A 26,792-nucleotide genomic window follows, 5' to 3' on the forward strand; every position below is an offset into this window, starting at 1 on the left:
TTATCATTATTATCAATATTATTATAACTATTATTATGTTTCTGTTGCTTCTGCTGTTTTCAGCTTGTCCTGTAATGTTTCTTGAGTGCTTTATCTGTTCAGGTATTGCTTTATCATTTTGTCCCTAAGAACAGTGGAAAGCGACTTAATTTCCACCATGAAATCTTCCCAACTAACAGCAACATTTTATAATTTAGTAACATACTTTGAACAGGATGTCAATCCATTGCAGAGCCTTAAAAATGAACCTGTTTAAATTATCATTCTTAGTCTTCTTATTCTTGTTATTCTTCTTATTGTTCTTATTCTTCTTATTCTTCTTATTCTTATTCTTATTATTATTATTATTATTATCCATTAATAATGGAATATAGCGAATAATAAAATCACCAGAACCAAGTCTCTTTTTCGTGAGCATATGTCTACCTGCAGCTGTCCCCTCTTCCCCTTATTGATTCAGCTCAGGTATAAAAATTAGGTTTCAGAGTGTAGTATTAGGCCACTAGGTGGCATGGTAGACCATTGTAATATACTGAGGTTTTTTTGTTTGTTTATTAGAATTTTAACGTCATGTTTTACACTTTTGGTTACATTCATGACAGGAACAGTAGTTACTCATTACACGAGGTTCTTTAGTTGACAAGGTTATATCGAACACAGCCATGGACAATTTAGTATCTCCAATTTACCTCACTTGCATATCTTTGGACTGTGGGAGGAAACCGGAGCACCCGGAGTAAACCCACGCAGACACAGGGAGAACATGCAAACTCGACACAGAAAGGACCCGGACCGCCCCACCTGAGAATCAAACCCAGGACCTTCTTGCTGTGAGGCAACAGTGCTACCCACTTAGCCACCGTGCCACCCTACTGGACTAGTAATCGAAATATCGCTGGTTCAGTACACTGTCACAGCGTCTGCTAAATGTCGAAAATGGAAGTGGAGTCCCTATGCTCTGGGAACTATGTGGTTTTGTACATGTTTGGAGCACTGTGGGATTTAATAACCGGGTGTGGATATGCTGACTGATGGATACTAAATCTCTGTCTTTTTGTGCTGACTGGTCTAATCTTCTTTGTAGCAATTAATTCCAAAGTAATTAACATCTGTGTAAATGCTCCTTTACTTTGCAGATGCACTTACCAGTAGTAAAAAAGCAATTTGTCAAATAATTAGTCTGATAAACTAGATTGTTAATGTCTTTGTAAACACATAATATGGCTTAGCTCTGTTGTCGTGGTCATAAACCAATGATAATGGATCAGAACTCCAGTACAAGATGAAGTACACTGATCAGCCATAACATTAAAACCACCTCCTTTGTTTCTACACTCACTGTCTATTTTATTAGCTCCACTTACCATATAGTAGCACTTTGTAGTTCTACAATTACTGACTGTAGTCCATCTGTTTCTCTACATACTTTTTTTAGCCTGCTTTCACCCTGTTCTTCAATGGTCAGGACTCTCCCAGAACCACTACAGAGCAGGTATTATTTAGGTGGTGGATCATTCTCAGCGCTGCAGTGACACTGACATGTTGGAGGTGTGTTAGTGTGTGTTGTGCTGGTATGAGTTAGACACTCCTACCTAGTTATTTCACCTTGTAGATGTCAAGTCAGAGACGATCGCTCATCTATTGCTGCTGTTTGAGTTGGTCATCTTCTAGACCTTCATCAGTGGTCACAGGACGCTGCCCACAGGGCACTATTGGCTGGATATTTTTGGTCGGAGGACTATTCTCAGTCCAGCAGTGACAGTGAGGTGTTTAAAAACTCCATCAGCATTGCTGTGTCTGATCCACTCACACCAGCACAACACACACTAACACACCACCACCATGACCGTGTCACTGCAGTGCTGAGAATGACCGACCACCCAAATAATACCTGCTCTGTAGTGGTCCTGGGAGAGTCCTGACCATTGAAGAACAGCATGAAAGGGGGCTAACAAAGCATGCAGAGAAACAGATGGACTATAGTCAGTAATTGAGAGTAGAAACAAGGAGGTGGTTTTAATGTTATGGCTGATTGGTGTAGATGGTCAGCTTTTATTTAGGAGATTATTGGGTTACATCTGGACCATCCAGACAAATTTAGAGCACAGGAGAAAGTCATTGTGAAATCGTTGGTACATTAATTGCAGAGCTGATGTAGGTAGAAGTTCATTTCGGGGTGTGTTCTCAGTCAATCTGTGAATTATGCTCATCTATGTGAATCATCTGGCATTTTTTCACACCTTCTTTGGCACCTGTGTACCTAGGTGTATAATTATACTTGGAAGATGATGGGCCTGTACTGATGCACGTTTTAAACGAGTCAGGTGTGCACATACAGTATCAATTAGCCATATTGTGTACGTCACTACTAAAATGTAATTGCATGAGTAATTACTGCAAGTTGCAGTACAAACAATAATAAACAACAATACACAGTAGTAGTACTGTACATAAAAAACACACATCACATGTACAGTACGTGTGCTCAAACACCATAATAAATTTCCTTCTTTTTTAATTAAATGTATCTACCTGAAACATCAATAACTCTCATATTTCTCTATTATTTCCTTCTTTATTTTAACAGTGTTGTATTTTGTAGGTGTAATGGCACGAAAGAAAGAATACTTTACTCAGTCGATTTCCTTCTTCTCTCTCACTCACTGTCCCTGCTGTCTGATACACAGTGACAGCTACTGGCAGGAGAAATTATACAACAACAAACACCACTACGCTTTCTCTTCCCCTCCTCTGGGGACATTTTAATATTGAATTTTACAAACTATAAAGAAAACACCGAAAAAAACACTGTCCACTGCCTGAATATATATATATATATATATATATATATATATATATATATATATATATATATATATATATATATATATATATATATATATAGAGAGAGAGAGAGAGAGAGAGAGAGAGAGAGAGAGAGAGAGAGAGAGAGAGAGAGAGAGAGAGAGAATTTAGGTTCGTAATCTGAAATTTGTTCGTACGTTCGTACGTTAAGTTGAAAAAGATCGTTCGTAACCCTATGGTTGTATGTTAAACCGTTCGTAAGGCAAGGGTCTACTGTACTTGAGAACCACAAGAGATACTTATACACACTAAAGAACCTGACAGTCAGACACAGGTGATTCCAATGAACCGATGACAGATCAAAAACAAGGAGCGGAAACACGGTCATAAAACACTTGGAACATTGCCACAGAAATGGCAACAATAGAGGGAAGACCAGAGAGGATGTTATACAGAAAGGATGTTATCATTATTATCATTATTATTATAACTATTATTATGTTTCTGTTGCTTCTGCTGTTTTCAGCTTGTCCTGTAATGTTTCTTGAGTGCTTTGTGCTCTGTTCAGGTATTGCTTTATCATTTTGTCCCTAAGAACAGTGGAAAGCGACTTCATTTCCACCATGAAATCTTCCCAACTAACAGCAACATTTTATAATTTAGTAACATACTTTGAACAGGATGTCAATCCATTGCAGAGCCTTAAAAATGAACCTGTTTAAATGATCATTCTTCTTCTTCTTATTCTTCTTATTCTTATTATTCTTATTATTATTATTATTATCAATTAATAATGGAATATAGCGAATAATAAAATCACCAGAACCAAGTCTCTTTACCGTGAGCATATGTCTACCTGCAGCTGTCCCCTCTTCCCCTTATTGATTCAGCTCAGGTATAAAAATTAGGTTTCAGAGTGTAGTATTAGGCCACTAGGTGGCATGGTAGACCATTGTAATATACTGAGGTTTTTTTGTTTGTTTATTAGGATTTTAACGTCATGTTTTACACTTTTGGTTACATTCATGACAGGAACAGTAGTTACTCATTACACGAGGTTCTTTAGTTGACAAGGTTATATCGAACACAGCCATGGACAATTTAGTATCTCCAATTTACCTCACTTGCATATCTTTGGACTGTGGGAGGAAACCGGAGCACCCGGAGTAAACCCACGCAGACACAGGGAGAACATGCAAACTCGACACAGAAAGGACCCGGACCACCCCACCTGAGAATCAAACCCAGGACCTTCTTGCTGTGAGGCGACAGTGCTACCCACTTAGCCACCGTGCCGCCCTACTGGACTAGTAATCGAAATATCGCTGGTTCAGTACACTGTCACAGCGTCTGCTAAATGTCGAAAATGGAAGTGGAGTCCCTATGCTCTGGGAACTATGTGGTTTTGTACATGTTTGGAGCACTGTGTGATTTAATAACCGGGTGTGGATATGCTGACTGATGGATACTAAATCTCTGTCTTTTTGTGCTGACTGGTCTAATCTTCTTTGTAGCAATTAATTCCAAAGTAATTAACATCTGTGTAAATGCTCCTTTACTTTGCAGATGCACTTACCAGTAGTAAAAAAGCAATTTGTCAAATAATTAGTCTGATAAACTAGATTGTTAATGTCTTTGTAAACACATAATATGGCTTAGCTCTGTTGTCGTGGTCATAAACCAATGATAATGGATCAGAACTCCAGTACAAGATGAAGTACACTGATCAGCCATAACATTAAAACCACCTCCTTTGTTTCTACACTCACTGTCTATTTTATTAGCTCCACTTACCATATAGTAGCACTTTGTAGTTCTACAATTACTGACTGTAGTCCATCTGTTTCTCTACATACTTTTTTTAGCCTGCTTTCACCCTGTTCTTCAATGGTCAGGACTCTCCCAGAACCACTACAGAGCAGGTATTATTTAGGTGGTGGATCATTCTCAGCGCTGCAGTGACACTGACATGTTGGAGGTGTGTTAGTGTGTGTTGTGCTGGTATGAGTTAGACACTCCTACCTAGTTATTTCACCTTGTAGATGTAAAGACAGAGACGATCGCTCATCTATTGCTGCTGTTTGAGTTGGTCATCTTCTAGACCTTCATCAGTGGTCACAGGACGCTGCCCACAGGGCACTATTGGCTGGGTATTTTTGGTCGGAGGACTATTCTCAGTCCAGCAGTGACAGTGAGGTGTTTAAAAACTCCATCAGCATTGCTGTGTCTGATCCACTCATACCAGCACAACACACACTAACACACCACCACCATGACAGTGTCACTGCAGTGCTGAGAATGACCGACCACCCAAATAATACCTGCTCTGTAGTGGTCCTGGGAGAGTCCTGACCATTGAAGAACAGCATGAAAGGGGGCTAACAAAGCATGCAGAGAAACAGATGGACTATAGTCAGTAATTGAGAGTAGAAACAAGGAGGTGGTTTTAATGTTATGGCTGATTGGTGTAGATGGTCAGCTTTTATTTAGGAGATTATTGGGTTACATCTGGACCATCCAGACAAATTTAGAGCACAGGAGAAAGTCATTGTGAAATCGTTGGTACATTAATTGCAGAGCTGATGTAGGTAGAAGTTCATTTCGGGGTGTGTTCTCAGTTGCAATCTGTGAATTATGCTCATCTATGTGAATCATCTGGCATTTTTTCACACCTTCTTTGGCACCTGTGTACCTAGGTGTATAATTATACTTGGAAGATGATGGGCCTGTACTGATGCACGTTTTAAACGAGTCAGGTGTGCACATACAGTATCAATTAGCCATATTGTGTACGTCACTACTAAAATGTAATTGCTTGCGTGATGAAAGGGAGGCACAGATCTGTAACAAATAGGCGGGTGTGGTTAAAAAGACATTGTTCTAATGCCATGTTTTATCAGCTTTATAAAAAAAAAATGCCAACCTGTTTTTCACACCAGGCTTATACATGTTACAGTTAAATTAGGATCAGAATGGCCTTATTCAAGTCCATTTTACAATAAATAGATGTATACAGTGCATGGCTCATTACAGGATTAAAGCAATAAATAGACATTAGAGACAAATAAATCAAGTATATTAATTTAACTAAACAGATGCGTTTAATTTCTGTAAACGTTAGCTGTAAAAAATCCATAAAGTCTGGAGAAAAAATAATACATCCTTAATTATCATCCTGGTCTGGGTCATGTCAAGAGTACCAGTTCATCACATTCATCCAATTACTTACTGCTTCACATCTAGTGGCAGTTTACGGTGGTCAAACAACTTTCTGCATGTATTTGGAAAGTGAATGGAAACTGGAGTACCCAGAGAAAAAAACAACCTCAATTCCCAGGTATTTTGCTGCTGTGTGGCTCCCACTCCACCAGCCATGGCTTATTGGCTAATAATAAAAATAATAATACGGAGCCGCTCAGGTGCCGCAGCGGTAAAAACACACGCTAGCGCACCAGAGCTGAGCTTGTATCGAGTCTCAGCCCTGCCTGTTGGCTGGGCTGAGCAGCCACATGAACAACGATTGGCCTGTTGTTCAGATAGGGGTGGGATTAAGCCGGATAGTGACTCTCTTATAACTAATGCAGTTACGACGTCTGCCGGCTGATTGATGGTGCCTGCACAGAGACGGGAAAAATGTGCTGTCAGGGTGTGTCTCTCTGTATACAGTGCTGATCCGCACTGCACTCGTCAAAGTGTAGGTGACAAAATGCATACGGCTGCTGCCCACGTGTCGGAGGGGGTGTGGGTTAGATTCGTTCTCCTCAATCAGAAAGGGGATCGGCATTGGTGGAGAGGAAGCGTGACGCAATCGGACAATTGGCCCAGCGGGATATTCTGCTAGCACACCAGCTCCGAGATTCTGAACTCCTCGGTTCGAAACTCGGCATCGCCACCGTCTAGCGGGCATAATTGGCATTGCCTGCAGCAGACACTAATTGGCCACTGTATCTGCTAGGGTGGGCTGACCGGACTATGTGGGTGGGGTCTTCAAACGCTGTGTAAGGACCCTGATTGGCAGATAGAGAGGCGCCTGTGCAGAGTGCATAGGTGTAAAAGGGTTCCGCTAAGGGCTGTATGCGGGTCGGAGGAGGCGTGAGCAGCAATACACCCACCTCGACTGCAATCAGGGATCCCCCAGCAGCGGTAGACAAATGAACAACGCTAAATTAGGAAGAAAATTGGAGGAAATACATAAATAAAATAATAATACAAATAAATAATTATAATATACAAATACAAAGGAAGGGGAACAATGCAGAACAGACTAATGTCCCCTCTGACACAAACCCTTGAATCTTAATAAACACTTTTCTTAAACAGTTTCAGCAGTGTCACAGATCCTTGGTTGTCACAGGTCATCATACTGTAAGCTACAGCCACTCACAGGCTTTCGGTCGTTTCCAGCTCATATTTTCCTAAAGAAAATTCTAGAAAGAAAATGAACCCTCATGTTAATTTATTGTGTCTTGTCAACATAATCCAAGAATCATCAAATCATGTAACTCAATTGGGGTGTATTAATTTAAAAGTAATTTTATTTTAATTTTTTAATGGTTTAAATGCCTAGTTTGGAGGTACTTTAAGAAAGAAACAAAAAAACCCTTACATTTTCTTCAATGACCACTGTCAGACTCTGTCGTCTTGCCTTCTTGTTAACAGCAGCCTCAGTTCCATTATAAGCAATGAAGTGGATTAAGGTCTGGAGTCTAGACATAAAAAGACACACATCAAAATGTCACTGTTTTTAACATTATTCAACTTAATACAGGATCAAATATAATATATGGGGAAACAAGTAGTCAACCACTTTTGTATTTTTTATACTTCCAGTGCAAATACTCGTTTTAAATAACACACAATGACATTTAATTCTGAATGTATAGAAAATGTATGTGTGTATTTATAAGTATAAAACAAAAGTATTCAGACACCACATTCATTACATTGTCCAAAAATGGTTCTTGTGCAGATGGTACCTGTGCAAACTGTATGTTATATTATTATGAAAGACTGCATTGGTTGAGAAGATTTCACACACTCATAGTGCGGCAGCACGGTGGCTCAGTGGGTAGCACTGTCGCCTCACAGCAAGAAGATCCTTTCTGTGTGGAGTTTGCATGTTCTCCCCGTGTCTGTGTGGGTTTTCTCCGGGAACTCCGGTTTCCTCCCACAGTCCAAAAACTTGCAAGTAAGGTGAATTGTCCATAACTTTGTTTGACAATAAAACTTGTGAACTGATGAGTCTTGTGTAACGAGTAACTACCGTTTCTGTCATGATTGTAACCAAGGTGTGTAAAACATGACGTTAAAATCCCAATAAACAAACACAGTCATAGTAAATCCATAGAGTTCTCAGGTTTGCAATAATGAAACGACACATAAATCTAATAAGCTACCAATCCACATCAAACATTGTAATTATCCCAGTACTACGGTTTAAATAATACAAGTAAAAGAATAATGGAACCACAAATCGTCCCTGGACTGGTGTGCCATACACAATGTTACACCGTTCTCTGCGACTAATGACTAAAAAGGTAAGAATGAAGTTGGCAGACACACAAAAGCACCAGAAACATAAAAAAATAACAATAAACTGCTTATATTAATGCCCTGCGATGGACTGGCACCCCGTCCAGGGTGTTACTGTGTGCCTTGCGCCCATTGAAAAGCTGGGATAGGCTCCAGCACTCCCCTGGCGACCCTAATTGGATGAGTGGTTAAGAAAGTGAGTGAGTGAGTGCTTATTTTAAAAAATATTTCACACCCACAGAAGAACAGAGATAAAGATTCATCATTTGCTAATCAAAACAATGTTCTGGAAAAAAAATGCTTGGCAATAATTAACTCATCAAGTTTAAAGAAACAAGGGTTGTTTGTATGATCCCATCAGCACAAAACCCACAGTGAAGAACATTTGCTTATTATTGCTTATTATTAAGTACTCTCTGTATCTATTCATAGCCCAAAGTTACAGCACATTTTATATTTGCGTATAATAAATACCAAAAAATGGTTGATTACTTGTTTCCACTCACTGTTTATTGTACTCACGTACCTGTGCCACAGCATAGCTAGGAACTGGATAAACAGAAGACCTGCAAAGCTAATGAGGAACATAAGTCCAATCGGATCGATATAAATGACATCATCAGTGTCAGGAGAGGAGTTGACATAAACTTTAGGGATGCGGATGGTCACTACAGTACCCATGGCTTGAAGAAAGAAAGTAGCTACAATCCACAGAGCATTGCTGATGAAAAACACGAAGGTAGCCTGGAAACATAGGAAAATATTAAGTCTAGATCATTTAGAGGTGCAGGAGCATTTAAATTATTTATACAAGATACCATGATATTCAGGTAGGCATAAACACAAAATACTGTCACAGCTCAGAATTGGGTATTTAAAGAATGTTCCTCTAATGTTTTTTTTAGGTTATGGAACATTAATGTGTCCTTTTTATCAGGTAAATGGGCATGATTGACTATTTTCCCTTCTATTAGAATGATGTGTAATGCAACCATGTGTAATGCAACCATGCAACTATTTGTAGGAAAGGTCTAGATAAAATTGGACCACTATTGGATGTAAACTAATTTTGATTTCTTGGCCTTTTCTGATCATAAAAAAAACATAAAATAATAAATAGATTTATTCATAATTATGTATGAATGGCATGAAAGGTTGGTATGTGATATTATTTAAATATATTAAAAATTACATTTAAATAAATTATTTTAATATATTTAATTAATATCATGCCAATCTTTGTGTTTTTAGGGGTCACAGTGGCTAAGTGGGTAGCACTTTCTGTGTGGAGTTTGCATGTTCTCCCCGTGTCTGTGTGGGTTTCCTCTGGGAGCTCCGGTTTCCTCCCACAGTCCAAAGACATGCAAGTTAAGTGACTTGGAGACACTAAATTGTCCAAGACTGTGTCTGACATAACCTTGTGAACTGATGAACCTTGTGTAGTGAGTAACTACTGTTCCTGTCATGAATGTAACCCAAAGTGTAAAACATGACGTTAAAATCCTAATAAACAACAAACAATCTGTCAATCTGTCTTCTGCTGCTGGGGGATCTCTGATTGCATTCAGGGAGGGTATGTTGCTGCTCACGCCTCTTCCGACACGTGCTCAGTCCTAGCAGACCCCTTCTCTTTCAGCCATGCATTCTGCACAGGCCTCTATTTGCTAACCAGGGTCCTTACACAGCGTTTGAAGACCCCACCCACATAGTCTGGTCATCCCTCCCCCTAGCAGACACCGTAGCCAATCAGTGTCTGCTGCAGGCACTGCCAATTATGCTCGCTACATGGCGCCCAGCCGACTGGTGGCAACGCCGAGTTTCGAACCGAGGAGTTCAGAATCTCTGCGCTGGTGTGCAGCCTAAGCTTTAAATATTTATCTGCTATCTAAGATGTGACTTGTTTCAAGAGTCAACAAACATAATAAAAGTAAATTCTTAGGTTAATGCTAATTCTAAATTATGCTAATCTGAACAGCACAACAAAATTTTGATAACGTCAAATGAACAGTAAACAAACCTTGTTGCGTAGGGATTTTAGATCAGCTTTGAGTCGTTCCTCCTTTGCATTGTCAGTCTCTAATGGTTTTAAATACTGATTGATCAGGTCCGTCCAAAATATTTCTTCATCCTAGCATCCCAGAATACAGGTAATATATTCCATGACTTTGTTAAAAACACTCAATGACTTTCTCTAAAAGAAATTTAACTGACATTTCACTTCAACTGACAATTTTACAAATAAATGACTTTTACTGTTTTGGCTGACCAACTTGATTGTATCTTGTAAATGTAAACATGTAAGCACATTACAACACACTCGGGCGGCACGGTGGCTAAGTGGGTAGCACTGTCGCCTCACAGCAAGAAGGTCCTGGGTTCGATCCCCAGGACCGGAGCGGTCCGGGTCCTTTCTGTGTGGAGTTTGCATGTTTTTTCTGTGTCCGTGTGGATTTCCTCCGGGGCTCCGGTTTCCTCCCACAGTCCAAAGACATGCAAGTGATACAAAATTGGAGATACAAAATTGTCCAAGACTGTGTTTAATATAAACTTGTGAACTGATGAATCTGATGAGTAACTACAGTTTCTGTCATGAATGTAACCAAAGTGTAAAACATGACGTTAAAATCCTAATTAACAAACAAACAAACAACACACTCAGCAAAAGTTTGGACGGGGCAAAGTAAAGGTGAAAAGTTCAATCATCCAGAGCAAGAATCAAACTGGAACTGTAGAGCGTCAATTAACGCTTTACAAAATGAGCTAAACTGCTGGATGAAGGGCTTGCCAAAAAAGGAACTTAAACCAACAGGAACTTTACTCAACAACACTGATTAGCTGGCAAATAAAATAATTAAAGCTACAAATTAACACAACCAGCCCTTGGAACTCCAACAACACAGATCAATTCAATTTTATGAATTCAAAATTCAAAATAATATGGAGTATTTTTAGGTAATCCTTACGTCAGTGAGATTAGACTTCCTAAAAGACAGTTCACCAGAGATCTGTTTAAGCTGTTCAATGAAACCTATAAATGAAAAATACATTAAAAAATGTCAATTAACTGCACATGTACAAATATAATGTAATCGAAAACTAAATCTCACACTTAAAGTTCAACTGATTAATATTCCACACAATTTTACCCCTTGGAATTATAACAAAATTTTTATCTAAACAGTTGTTCATGACTTCCTGTTAGACTAATAATTTAAAGGGAGGCGTATATTATATTTGGCCATTATGTGGTGACACTGGACACTGGAAGACACAATCAGAACAGTGGCAACTACTGAATTCATAAAGACATGATAAAAAAACTTGGTTTAAAGAAACTCCAGTGGCCTGAATAGCCCCAATGAACTGGAATATCAAGTGAGGCTTTCTTGACCAACATCTGTGCCCAGCCCTACAAATGCTTCAAATGGGCACAAATTCTCACAGACATACTAAGAAGAGTGGTTGTTGTTTTGGCTAAAAAGATCAAATACTCTATTTTAATACCATTTGTTATTTAAATAAGATGTCCAACAAGCTCATGGTCAGGTGTCTAAATACTTTTCACCATATAGTCTATAAAAATGGATAAGGATATGGGAATATTAGTACTTACAATCCTCAACTTCAGTTGTTTGTCTGAAAAAGAAATAGTATATATTAATTACTTTCAGTAGCTGGTCAATTTAAAAGTTAATTACAGGAAAAAATTTATATATAAAAAGTTCATATATTTGTAAGATGAATGTTAATAAACTGAGTACAGACGTTTTATTAATGTTCTTTTTTGCAAGTTATAAGTGTATTAAGGGTTTTATAAATAAGCCTTTTCAAAAATATACATACATCAACTTAGGATTTTAAATATAATGGTTTTGTGTCTACAGTCAAGCAAGCTTGAAATTACAATAGGCCTAGAGACTGCTTTCAAAAAAAGAGTTCTGCTTTTCTGCTACATTAGTTTTTTGTAGCATTTCCAATTAGAATAAGGCAACAGTTTGTTATTCCAACCTTAGTAAAAGACCACTGTTCAAAAAATTTGGCCTCCATCCGGCTGGGTGGCTATATGAACAACGTTTCATTCAGGGAGGGAGCCGGATAGGGAGCTCATAACTGCTGGATGATTGATGGCGTCTGCAGGAATAATGCATTGATCAGGGTGTGGCTCTCTGTGCACAGAGCTGATCGCATATGAACTCGCCTCGTGCAGGTGAAAAAAGATGCAGTTGGATACTGTGCATGTGTCAGCCTCAATTGGGGCTGGGGTCAGCACCAGTAGAGAGGAAGCATAACACAGTTGGGTAAAAATCCAGTAGAAAAAGGGAGAAAATGCATACAAAAAAGTTTTGCCTGGTACACAAATCATTCAGTTATAGAGACAGAGACAAAAATGATCTCAACACTGTTATGGTATACATGTTCCATACCATATTTACCAATATTGTTTTACTTCAAAAGTCTTTACCCTTCTTTATATTCGCAGGTGCTTTTGGTTTCAGGCTCCACATCTGAAGGTAGAAGTGGATCCAGCTCTGGTTTGCTCGTCACCTTCACGTCTTTGTTGAGCTGAAACTCCAGGCTGTAGCCACAGAGCTTGACCAGCTTCTGCCACTTAACTTTTCTCCTCTTCTCGCCAGACCCCGCGGCCTGGTTGGATTCGCGTGTGCCCCATGACACGTTGTTCATGTTGACCATGGAGTAAATAGACAGCAGGAGGTAACCACTGGGGATGCAGATGATGTAGAGCAAGCCATAGATGATGAGATGAAATTCGTTTGGATGGAGAAGAGCAGTGAACGTGTACATGATGATTATGCTGATGAAGAACAAGCCACTCGGGGTGATGAAGGTTTGCTGCATTACCATGTCCCCTTAACACACACACACACACACACACACACACACACACACAGACAATATTCAGTTTGTACATTCTTTGCTGGTTAAACAAGGCTATTCTTAAAGGTGCACCTATCTGGAACGTACATGTGTTGATTATTTCAAAGTTTAATATATAGGTGTACAATGGGTATACCATTACTGACTGTAACCCATATGTTGCTTTGTACACTTTTTCACCCTAACTAGCTAACTAGACTCTAAACTAGACCAGATTATTAGTTATGGCTGAAATCAAGCATAATGTTCTGCCTCAATTTACATTATTCTGTTCTCAGTGATTTATGGAATAAGGCAAAACAAGTTATACTATAATAACTGTGATTTTATGTTGGTAATATTAGCACAGCACAATATTAGGACAGCTAGCCAACTTTGGATTCTGGAGGCTTTGCTACAATCTTTATTTGACAAACTTCAACTGGTCATGGGAACAAACAAGTGAGAGTTTAGTAGCCTCACCCACACACACAAAACTACAACCCACCCCCGTAATGTGCATTTTTTTAAATGCATTTCTTCCTTTTTCTCCAGATTTTTTTAGCGCGTCCAATTTTTACCCAATTGCGTTATGCTTCCTCCCTACTGGTGCTGACCTCCGCCCCGGAGAGCGAACTGACACACGCACCCTCCGACACGTGAGCAGCAGCCGACTGCATGAGTTCATATGCTGATCAGCCTTGTGCACGGAGAGCCACACCCTGATCGCATTATTCCTCTACTCTGTGCAAGCGCCATCAATCAGCCAGCAGAAGTCGTAATTTCATCAGTTATGAGGAGTCCCTATCCGGCTCCCTCCCTGGATGAACAACACCCAAACTTCGTTCATATAGCCGCCCAGCCTAGCCACATGGCAGAGCTGAGAATCAATACGATGTATTCGAAATCCCAGCTCTGGTGTGCTAGCGTATTTTACCGCTGCACCACCTGAGCGGTGCATTTTTTTAATCTGAAGAAAATGTAGAGACTTGCAGGAATCGAAACCTGGCACACTGAAAAGCAGTTTTACTCACCTATAATAGATAAGATTGTAGCAGTCATTAGAAAAGCGTACAGTATGCTCATGAACGCAGCAATGTTGATTTGTGTGTCTGATTTAGTATGTCCAAGGTAATAGCAGAGGGCCATGTAGATGGCTGGGGGTAAAATTGCCAGCACAAGAGCAACGTTGGCATCGATCTTAAAGACGAATTTAAAACTTCCTGTAAAAAAAGCAGAAGATATTTAAGCCACATATAAAATGCAAGTTTATATTAATTTATTAAATAGAATATGTATTGTAGTGCACTACAAGGGCACATCTGGTTTGTTAACTGCTTTTTATGACCAATGTCAATTTCAGTGCAAATAAATAGTAGTTTTAAATATTCAGAAGTGACATGGTGTGCAGCAAACTAAAGTTGGTCCTAATAACCTTGTATGCAACTTGTGCCAAGTAAAAAAAAAAAAAAGAGAAGTGTACATACAAATACAAATGCATATATTATTGGACAGTGGTAGCCTAGTGAGTAGATCTTAGGGCTATTAACTGAACGGTTGAGAGTTTGAATCCCAGCTCTGCCATGCAGCCACTGTTGGGCCCTCGAGCAAGGCCCCTAACCATCTCTGCTCCAGGGACGCCGTACGATGGCTGACCCTGTGCTCTGACCACAGCTTACAAACAGGCTGGGATATGTGAAGAAAGAATTTCGTGGTACTGTACATGTGTATATGTAGTATATATGACAAATAAAAGCATTCTATTCTATTCTATATAATACAAATGCATTAATATTACTATACATTATATATTATTATAATTATGTAAGTACCTGCATAATGGCAGCATGTAAAAAGTATGTAAACTGTCTTTCGTTTCTGTCAGATTTTCACAAATTAACTGGTCTTGAGAAATGATGTGTTAAATAAAATGATTACATAAATCTGATATATTATTCTGTTACCTGCAATCATTAAGCAGACTGTAGCAGGCCCTAGGATAGAGGCGGCCATGGTGATGGTTTGGTAGAGAATATAAGGTCGGGAAATGGATTTGTTTGCTTGAGCGGTGACTGTGCCGCTGGACAGAAGATCCAGAGTGTTGGCCATGGTTGACGGGCCCCAGCGACGCCTCTGATTGTAGAACTCTTTGAACTCCTGTGGAGCATTTGTGTATGAATCTGATGCAGCGTTGTACTCCACTCGCCAGCCCTGCTGCAGCATCAGTGTGCACAACCAGCGGTCCTCACCTAGAAATACAGTGGGATTATATACAAGCTTTAAAATAAAAGTTAGGACAGCAGCACTTATAAATATAAAATATAAGTAAAAAGTCATTTTATTAGGATGTTCTGAGTGACAGAGGACTCACCCTGGTCGTACTGTACATAGTGAGCAGCCTCAGTTGGTTTGGTGGTGTATCTCTTCATGACATTATCATCCATTAGTGCTGAAGCACGCATCAGGCTGAAGCAGCCTGGACTGCACAGCACAGACCCAAACACATGTTCAGCCGTCTTCTGCAACCAGTGACCCACAGCGTACTCGAATTTCTGATACCACACCATCGGCCCTGCAGTCAACCCAAACATAACACTGTATATGACCAAATGTATGTGGACATCCCACAGTTTCATGCCCTTACAGTCGTGACTTATTAATTAGAATTTTACGTCATGTTTTTCACACCTTGGTTACACCCGTGACAGGGCAGGTAGTTACTCGTTACACAGGATTTATTAGTACAAGTTTTAAGTCATTGACAATTTTGTATCTCCAATTCATCTCACTTGCACGTCTTTGGACTGTGGGAGGAAACCAGAGCTCCCGGAGGAAACCCACGCAGACACGGGGAGAACATGCAAACTCAACACAGAAAGGACCCAGACTGCTCCACCTGGGATCAAACCCAGGACCTCTTGCTGTAATGGTGCATGGTGTCCGGTGCATGGGATTAAATTTTAGTGCTTACACAGTCAGTCAAAATATCTTAAATAAGGAACTTCATGATTTACTCTTTTCCACAACCATAATATCTTGAAGTGCTAACCAGTTAGGTGTTTGGCATGTTTGCATTTGTGAGCAGTAAAGCCCTGACAGGGGATTAAACCCAGGACCCCTGAACACCTATATTATCATTATTATTATTATTATTATTATTATTTGTATTATTATGTCACTCACCTGTGCCAGTAGGATGGATCCTGCCACAGGCAGCTCCCACCTCTGGGTACAATCTGAGCCTGTCCACTAAAAGCATGACAGCAGACGGCTGAAAATCTATGTCTCCATCTAGAGCCAGAATGTAGGTGTTTGCTTTGGCTTTCTGAAGAACAGATCAAATTAAATATCAGATTATGAAACCCAGAGTTGTGAAATGCTGTCATGCAGTCATTTAGTAATTATATGCATACATGATCAACCATAACATTAAAACCACCTCCTTGTTTCTACACTTACTGTCCATTTTATCAGCTCCACTTACCATATAGAAGCACTTTGAAGTTCTACAATTACTGACTGTAGTCCATCTGTTTCTCTGCATACCTTTTTCTTCAATGGTCAGGACCCCCACAGAGTAGGTATTATTTGGGTGGTGGATCATTCTCAGACACAGCAATGCTGATGGAGTTTTTAAACACCTCACTGTCACTGCTGGACTGAGAATACTCCACCAATCAAAAATCCATCAGCATCCTGTGACCACTGATGAAGGTCTAGAAGATGACCAACTCAAACAGCAGCAATAGATGAGCGATTATCTATGACTTTACATCTACAAGGTGGATCAACTAGGTAGGAGTGTCTAATAGAGTGGACTCCAGCAGCACTGCTGTGTCTGATCCACTCATACCAGCACAACACACACTAACACACCACCATGTCAGTGTCACTGCAGTGCTGAGAATGATCCACCACCTAAATAATACCTAGTCTGTGGTGGTCCTGTGGAGGTCCTGACCATCAAAGAACAGGGTGAAAGCAGGTTAAAACAGTATGTAGAGAAATAGACGGACTACAGTCAGTAATTGTAGTTACAAAGTGCTTCTATATGGTAAGTGGAGCTGATAAAATAGACAGTGAGTGTAGAAACAAGGAGGTGGTTTTAATGTTATGGCTGATCAGTGTATATATTCTAACCTCCAGGAGTTCTTTGACATTACACAGCAGCTTGTCCCCTTCCTTGTACATATCGTAGTAAATACTGTGCAGCTTCCAGCCGAGCAGGTAGTACATGTACATGATCTGTGGAGAAAAAACCAACACTGCTTATAGTAGGACTTAAACTCAATGAATAAAACTGTCCACAATTTTACTGTGGTTTTTTTTTTATCTGTTGGGTCACAAATACACATACAGGGTGTTAGATAATTCATGTGGTGGTGTAGAAAATTCTCTAATTGCCATTTAACTTTGTAATATGGCGTATATAAACAGGGCCAGTTTGACTGCACCCATTAATTAAGAATTAATATTAGTATTAATAAAGACACTTCTCCTTATGCTGAAAAAATCTAGCCAATAATGCTTTCTAAAAGCAAAGTGGTTTTGAAAACCATATAGAAGTTGTTGTTGGTGTGTCATGAAATAATATAGAATAGAATAGAATATCTTTTATTTGTCATATATACATATACACTGGGGTCAGAGCGCTGGGTGAGCCATAGTACGGCACCCCTGGAGCAGAGAGGTTTAAGGGCCTTGCTCAAAAGCCCAACAGTGGCTGTATGGCAGAGCTGGGATTCAAACTCTCAACCTTTTAGTTGACAGCCCAAAGCCCAACCAACTAGGCTACTACTAATCAAAGATCATAATAGACAGTGTGTGAGCTTACCTGAGACCATCTCTTTTTGTGACGGATTTGTTGTTTGTTTTTGTAGTGAACAAGCAGTGTGTTGCCATGAGGAAGGTTGTACTGCAACCGGCAGCCATATGGGGTCTGTATAATCTTCTGCTCCGGCAGTGGCTTGTTCTCTTTAAACACGCTGTGCATGTCATTGCTAAATATCCTGTAAATTATCAACAAACACACTATATTGAATTTGGCAAAGTTCGCAGTGTTTCCTGCCTCTCACCCAATGAATCAGCAAACCTAACCTGGATAAAGCGCCAGTAAAACAATCAATGAATGAATTAAGGAACAAATGTGCTGAATATATTATTGTTAAGCTGTGGTTTGTACATGTTATCATGTTAAGATTGAAGAAAGTGGCATTATTGGTTCAATACAGGAAAAATCACTCAATCTTGCACTGCACTGACAATGAGACAAATTTGCTGGTCTTGTACATTTGCAATACTCAAATAATTGGTAGAAATATGGCAGTGATGCTTGATAGTCTTTTGTTTTGGCCTTACGATCATTTACAGAGAGGTCTTCTAGATCCATACATTACCAAAAATTACATACAGCAGGTTTACTTGTTAAAAGATGCCACGATACAACCATTTCACAACCATTTCACAACCATTACAATGTTTCTAACATATATTACATAGATATTAGGGATGTAACGATGCACCACAAGACAGTTAAAAATCGATTCACACGTGTAATGATTCAAAACGGTTTACATGTATAATGAATCGCTATTCACTTTAAACAGCAGAGGGCACTGGCGCTATTCACTTTGCCTGGTTGACGTCACTAAAGGGTTGCCAGGTTCGGCATTTTCCAGCCAAATTTATTTATGTGAGGATACTTTCAATGTATTTTTTTTTTTTTTTACACAAAAAGGGAAATGTGCAGCATTGTTTTGCATAGTTTGTTCCTACCTCAGAAATAAAAGGACATTCATTATTTAGATAAATAAAAGATAAGCACAAATACAGTATTATTTTTTTTTTATTTAAAGAAAAATAATAAAAGGAAACCGTCAAAATTTTGTCTTCAATTTAATTTTGTTTAAAAAAAATCGGGAAAAAATCGTATTGTGAACCCAGTATCGTGAATCGCATTGCATCATGGGTAGAGTGTACCATTACATCCATAACAGATATATATATATATATATATATATAAAATTATGGCTTGAATACAGAATTACATACTCATAAACCTCTTTGATAACGTCCACTAGAGTCTCGGCGTACTCGTTGACACACCGCTTGTTGTCTTTGGTGATAAACGCATCGTCAAAGTAAATGTGGAACTCAAAACTGACATCGTTAAATTGGTTCTTTTTTGGTCGGAATTTGTCTAGTCTGGTGGGAAAACAGGAAAAAAAAGAGAAAATCCTTAATTTAAGGTGGATTTAAGGTAGATTTAACGGTTCTGACAGAATAAGAGAATCTTTTATTATCTTACCTGAATATTGAGATGATCATCGTCATCATTTCATCACGGGTCTCATGCCACATTGTGGCACAGATATAGATGTTCACCTTCTCCTTCTCCCTGTAAATCAAAATGTAACAATGAGTGTGTCTACATGCTAAATGAACACTTCAACAACAAAGTGAACTGTATGAGATTAATATCTTTGACAACCAAACAGCAAAACAGCAGTATAATATCTGCATAACGTAGTCTGACTGCTTCGGTCATAAAAACATTTTTAATTATTACAAGCCTGTAATTTTAACTACTGTCAGAAACCAAAATGATGTACAGCTTTTTATTAGATTTTAATAGCTATCAACAATCTTTGGTTGTATTTTTGATAACTCTATGTAACAAAATCTGGAGTTTTCAATATAGTCTATACATTGATCAGTCATAACATTAAAACCACCTCCTGGTTTCTACACACACTGTCCATTTTATCAGCTCCACTTACCATATAGGAGCACTTTGTAGTTCTACAATTACTGACTGTAGTCCATCTATTTCTCTACATACCTTTCTAGCCCCCTTTCACCCTGTTCTTCAATGGTCAGGACCCCCACAGGACCCCCACAGAGCAGGTATTATTTAGGTGGTGGATGATTCTCAGCAGTGCAGTTACACTGACATGGTGGTGGTATGAGTGGATCCACTCACTGTCCACTCTATTAGACACTCCTACCTAGTTGGTCCACCTTGTAGATGTAAAGTCATAGACGATCGCTCATCTATTACTGCTGTTTGAGTTGGTCATCTTCTAGACCTTCATCAGTGCTCACAGGACGCTGCCCACGGGGCTCTGTTGGCTGAATATTTTTTTTGGTTGGTGGACTATTCTCAGTCCAGTAGTGACAGTGAGGTATTTAAAAACTCCATCAGCATTGATGTGTCTTATCCACCTCTACCAGCACAACACACACTAACACACCACCACCATGTCAGTGTCACTGCAGTGCTGAGAATGATCCACCACTCAAATAATACCTACTCTGTAGTGGTCCTGGGAGAGTCCTGACCATTGTAGAACAGCATGAAAGGGGGCTAACAAAGCATGCAGAGAAACAGATGGACTACAGTTAGCAATTGTAGAACTACAAAGTGCTTCTATATGGTAAGTGGAGCTGATAAAATGGACAGTGAGTGTAGAAACAAGGAGGTGGTTTTAATGTTATGGCTGATCAGTGTACATGCGAGATCCATTAAGACACAGTTTAAAGAGTCGGGTATGGAGGAACTTCAGTGGCCACTGTTCCATGTACTTTGTTCTTAAGGACAACTGGTTGCATAGATTATCTTGAAGTTGCATAAAAATTACGAAATAAAAATTAAGAAAATTAAAAGAAGTGACATTCTTGACCTTTGAAAATCTATGATCGGCTTTGAAAGATCTGAAAGATCTTTCTAGACTTTACATCAATTGTGGCTTAGTCTAATGGAGGCTTTTTCAAACCCTGGGTCGCAAGCCGAAGAAAATGGGTCGCAGAAGACATGCATTTACCTGTTATGCTTGAAGTCTGGAACCTGAAACTTGACGTTTAGCAGCACGGACTGGTCGATGAACGCTGCTTCGTACAGGCTGCGCACAAACAGGTCAGCGGTCCTGGCAATGCGTTGCGTGTTTAAAAACCAGATGTAGAGCGTGCAGAGCACCAGACCGACCCACCAGCTCGCCAAAGACATGCCCATCAAGCTATAGCCCAGTGTTGTGCCATTCGCGTATGCCGTTTGGTTACAGAAGCTGCGGGTTAGGTCGGTCAGTAAATAGTTCATGACGCTGAGCTTTGAGTTGCTCACACGCCAAAAGTTCTGGCAGTAGTTGAAAAATGTGCCGTGTAAACTTGGAAACTGTAGAGTAGAAGAGTGGAAATTGTTTATTGATGATAGAATCCAACACATGATGATTTTTTTTCTAAATCGCTGCTTATGCGTGTCATAAGTTGGGTAAACACCATGTAATTATTAAAATAATAATAGATGCCCTGTAGTGGCTGGTGTCATCTTATCAACAGGCAAAACAGGAATGGCAACCTTTCCACCCACAGAGCAGAACCAATCAATCAGCTCACATCTAGACCTAAATATCTGTCACATTGTTAGGATAACTGTTTTTATTTGTTAATTTTGGGTTGTTATTTGTTTGTAAGTTCAGATTAACTTTCTATTTGTCTTATTGGAACCTGTATTATGCCTGAATTCACATAATCAAGGCCTCCACTGTGGGTGGCTTAACTAACATGGGTTCCAATATTAGCAGTGTGTGTGTGGTAGTATCAAAAGTATTTGGACACCTGACCATAAGCTTGTTGGACATCCCATTAAAAAACAAATGGTATTAACAGTAAACCTCTTCCAAAAAGGCTTCTCACAATACTCTAAGAAAGATACTTTGGATCCATTCAGTCAAAATAGCATTTGTATGGCTGGGCACTGATGTTGGTCAAGAAAGTCTCAGTTGAGGTCAGGGCTCTGTGCAGGCCACTGGAGTTTCTTTACACCAGGTTCGTCATGTCTTTATAGAGCTTGCTTGTGTGCAAAGTTGGAAGAATGTATTGAAAGGGGTGTCCCAATACTTTTGTCCATATAGTGTATGTGTGTGTGTGTGTGTGTGTGTGTGTGTGTGTGTGTGAGAGTGTATAACCTTTGACTGGAAGTTCAGAAATGGAACATAGATGGCCAGGAAGAAGGCGACCAGCACAGCCGGAGACGTGAGGATCAGAGGAATGATGAAGCTCCGGCGCACTGCATGCATTTTACACGCCGCCACAGCCAACCAGCGACACACGGCAGAGCAGATGATCTGAATGCTGAACAGACTCAAGACGATGGTTACAGAACTTGATTTAACTGACTTCACTGATGACCAATCCTGGTCCGAGAGTTTCACGTAAGCTCCCAGGACAATAAACGTCACTACAATCCGCACCAAGCTCGACACGATGCCTACTAAGTTCCTGGACCTTTTGATGTCCCGAATGGTGTTTTGGAAGAAGTCCATGCTAAAAAGTGTGGCGTAGTTCTCCCACCAGTTTAGAGACACCAGGACAGTGCCTGTTATGGCTAGACCCAGATACATCACCATCACACGCCAGTTGGAGTCCGCTCTGAGGTAGTTCACAATGAAGAAGACGTATCCCGCAATCAGAAAAACCACAGCAGCTAAGGAGGTTGAGATGAATCGTTTCTGTCCATGCGCTTTTGCATTTGTGACCACCTGCAGTATGGCTGATGAAATGGCAACACCATTCAGGAGCATCACATTGGTTAAGATGTCGAATCTGGGCATGACGATCATGGTGAGGATGGAAGAACCGAGAGCCACCATAGTTTCCACCAAAACAACCTGAGCAGAGAGGAAAGGTTCGAGTAGAATGAAACATGTAATAATATACTACACTACATAGCAAAAATATGTGAACACCTGACCTTAAGCTTGTTGGACATCCCATTTAAAAAAAAAACTTGTTTCTACACTCACTGTCTATTTTATGAGCTCCACTTACCATAAAGAAGCACTTTGTAGTTCTACAATTACTGACTGTAGTCCATCTGTTTCTCTACATACCTTTTTAGCCTGCGTTCACCCTGTTCTTCAATGGTCAGGACCCCCCCACAGAGCAGGTATTATTTTTATAGTGGATGATTCTCAGCACTGCAGTGACACTGACATGGTGGTGGTGTGTTAGTGTGTGTTGTGCTGGTATGAGTGGATCAGACAGCAGCGCTGCTGGAGTTTTTAAATACAGTGTCCACTCACTGTCCACTCTATTAGACACTCCTACGTAGTTGGGTCACCTTGTAGATGTAACGTCAGAGACGATCGCTCATCTATTGCTGCTGTTTAGACCTTCTTCAGTGGTCACAGCACGCTGCCCACAGGGCACTATTGGCTGGAAATGTTTTGGATATGGAGGAACTTCAGTGGAATCCACAAAGCCCTGACCACAGACACACTACAACATCTTGTAAAATGTTGCACAGTGGCTCGGTGGGTAGCACTGTCGCCTCACAGCAAGAAGTTCGATCCTCAGGCGGGACGGTCCGGGTCCTTTCTGTGTGGAGTTTACGTGGGTTTCCTCCGGGAGCTGCGGTTTCCTCCCACAGTCCAAAAACATGCAGTCAGGTTAATTGGAGACACTAAATTGCCCTATGGGTGAATGTGTGTGTGTATATGTGTGTCTGCCCTGCGATGGACTGGCACCCCATCCAGGGTCTTACTGTGTGCCTTGCGCCCATTGAAAAGCTGGGATAGACTCTAGCAGCATGTATGAAATGCATGGATACCATCAAATATATGTTTTATACTCAGTACTTACCCATATCAGCGTTTGTGTGGACGGGGTTTTCGAATCCTTAAAGGTGATTTTCCAGATGCATTTAATCAGCGTTAAAATACTTGGAGCAATTAAAAGGCAGCCGATGAACAGTAAGACGAAGGGTTTCGTCACAACGGTGCGTGAGTTGCGGCTGCTCAGGTTTATTAGTATCAGCAGAGACGTCTATGTAACAGAAAATAAGTTACAAATCAATATTTATACACTGAAAATGCATTTAAATGCACTGGTATGAAAACAGCAAGCACTTCCTTAGCTACACCTATCTGGTGTGTACTTTCACTTATAATTTCTAAACTACACCTATGCATACTGAACAAATGACCTTTGTGGGTATACAATTACTTAAACATCTGTAGCCTAACAAAATTTGTCACCCATGGGTACCCTATTTATCAACTGAAAGCAACCCTTTAGGACCCCCAGTGACCAGATGATGTTTGGGTGATGGACCATTATCAGCATGTAGTGGTATGAGTGTATCAAGTACACTAGTATTGTTGGGATTTTAAATACTGTTTAATCTTACTGGCCTTTTTATTAGCAACACATACCCTGTACACACTTACTGAAAGTGAGTGAGTTAGAGACTAGAGCTAGCTTCTTTTTTCATGTATTAATCATCTCTGATTTCTCTAGTATTTTTTTTTATTATTATTTCTTAATTATCTGATCACATGAGGCATAGGCTTTTAATTTTTGGTTAAAGCTCTATTCTCCACCCAGCACTGACATTGTAGTGTTTAAAAATTCCAACAATCCTGCTGCACACATACCATGTCACTAACATATCACTATCATGTCACTGAAATGTCCATAACCCCAATAACGTCAGGTAATGGGGGTTCTATAGGAGCTCCTTGGATTGATAAATGGGCTACAGGGGGCTGCAATTACTACTTGTATACTGGCAAAGTTCATCTGAATGGTAGGTCTAGCTTATTAAATAATAAATCGATCAACATACATAACAGATAAGTGTACCTAATAAACTGCCCAGTGTGTGTACATATTTTTGATGATATTACTGTAGACCTACCTTACTGAAGAAGGCAAAGGCAAACACCAGGATTCCCACCACAGTACATACAATGATCTGGATGAAGCTTAAGAGTTTGCGAGGTTTCAGTTCATCAGCAATTCTGGGGGTCTCCTTGGCAGCATCCCAGGTCTGCCTGGACCTACAATAGATCGGTTCACGTTTTAAGTGTTTTAAGCTGCATTCATTTGGACTGTTCAACAGTTAAAATCATCAGTTATGACACAACATTTGAATATTTGAATAAGTGAATGCATATTCTAACAACAATAAACCTTTGGGAGGAGTAGAATATGATCAGCTGTGACAAATTGAATAGCGTTTTTATTCAGCCCTATCTTAAGTTGTTTCAGACAAGATCTATCTATATACAGTATGTCTATCTATCTATGTCTATCCATCTATGTCCATCTATCTATGTCCATCCATCTATCCATCCATCCATCCATCCATCCTGTCTGTCTGTCTGTCTGTCTGTCTATCTGTCTATCTATCTGATATCTATCTATTTCTATCTATCTAAGTCTATGTCTATCTATCTATCTATCTATCTATCTATCTATCTATCTATCTATCTATCTATCTATCTATCTATCTATCTATCTATCTATCTATCTATCTATCTATCTATCTATACCTATCTATCTATCTATCAATCTATCTATCTATCTATCTATCTATCTATCTATCTATCTATCTATCTATCTATACCTATCTATCTATCTATCAATCTATCTATCTATCTATCTATCTATCTATCTATCTATCTATCTATCTATCTATCTATCTATCTATCTATCTATATCTATCTATATCTATCTATATCTATCAATATCTATCTATCTATCTATCTATCTATCTATCTATCTATCTATCTATCTATCTATCTATCTATCTATCTATCTATCTATCTATCTATCTATCTTATCAATCTATCAATCTATCAATTTATCTATCTATCTAAAAATAAACCTGGAGGCTTCTAATGTTCTCTTATTATCCTAGAATTACTATGGTAAAGTAAGTGATTTAGATTTGCTCAGAGTACACTAAAACATTCAGAAAGAGTACTGGCTACCCCAGATTTGACCCTATTCATGAGTAATTGGTGTGTTGACCTGTGATGGATTGCCACACTGTCCAAATTGAATTCTTGCTTTGTGCTCTGTGTTTTTGGGTGAAACCACACAAACTATGATCCTGACCAGGGTTGAATATATAAAAAGCAAAATTTACAACTGAAATTTGTCAGACTACAGTTAATAAGGCTGAAGATATATATAATTTATATAATATATAAAATATATAAAACAACCTACCTGCGCTCTTTTTCTTTCCGATCTCTGTGCATGCTTGTTCTGTGTACGTGTTGATTTGTGAGAACGTGTCACAACAGTATATAAGTGAGTGTGTACCCGCCCTGAATTTTGTTTCATGACATTATAATTTCAGCAGGATGATCTGAGAACCTGGAGCTGCTCCACCTTAAAATCTCAAGGGTGGCCAAATTAAGGAGGCACATTTTGATTTGAGATGACTAAGTGAAAGGTAATTTAAAAAATGTGGAACCGTTTCTATGTAGGTCAAACCTGCATTACCAAAGTAAAGGTTTGATTTCAAGTTTAACAGTTTTAATTCAGATAAGGAAATCAGCGTCTACATGTCATTAAAGTAAATATTTGGCTTTCTGATAAGAGGAAAAGCTTGTTTAAATGTGATATGAGCAATTTATAAAATCTCCCCTAAATCAGAAAAAGTTGGGACAGTATGAAAAATACAAATAAATTTTACTATACATCCATTTCTGCATTTCAGGCCTGGAACACATTCCAAAAAAGATGGGACAGGGCAAGTTAGAGCTAGTAATAAGGTAAAACGATAATAA

At 39.4% G+C, this 26,792-nt stretch overlaps 1 protein-coding gene and 1 pseudogene across 1 annotated transcript in view; both read right to left on the reverse strand.

The window, feature by feature from the left end:
• The window catches only part of LOC134327113 (chitin synthase chs-2-like), a 58,863-nt gene extending 49,845 nt beyond the window's left edge, over window positions 1–9,018 (reverse strand). The window contains exon 1 of the mRNA XM_063009189.1: window positions 8,864–9,018. Within this exon, the coding sequence (XP_062865259.1) occupies window positions 8,864–9,018 (155 nt within the window). The remainder of the gene's footprint in view (window positions 1–8,863) is intronic.
• A 3,777-nt stretch (window positions 9,019–12,795) lies between these two features.
• LOC134327114 (chitin synthase chs-2-like) lies at window positions 12,796–26,258 on the reverse strand (annotated as a pseudogene).
• Between the last annotated feature and the right edge of the window lie 534 nt (window positions 26,259–26,792).

This window comes from Trichomycterus rosablanca, chromosome 14 (assembly GCF_030014385.1).
Source record: "Trichomycterus rosablanca isolate fTriRos1 chromosome 14, fTriRos1.hap1, whole genome shotgun sequence".
Lineage (NCBI taxonomy): Eukaryota > Metazoa > Chordata > Actinopteri > Siluriformes > Trichomycteridae > Trichomycterus > Trichomycterus rosablanca.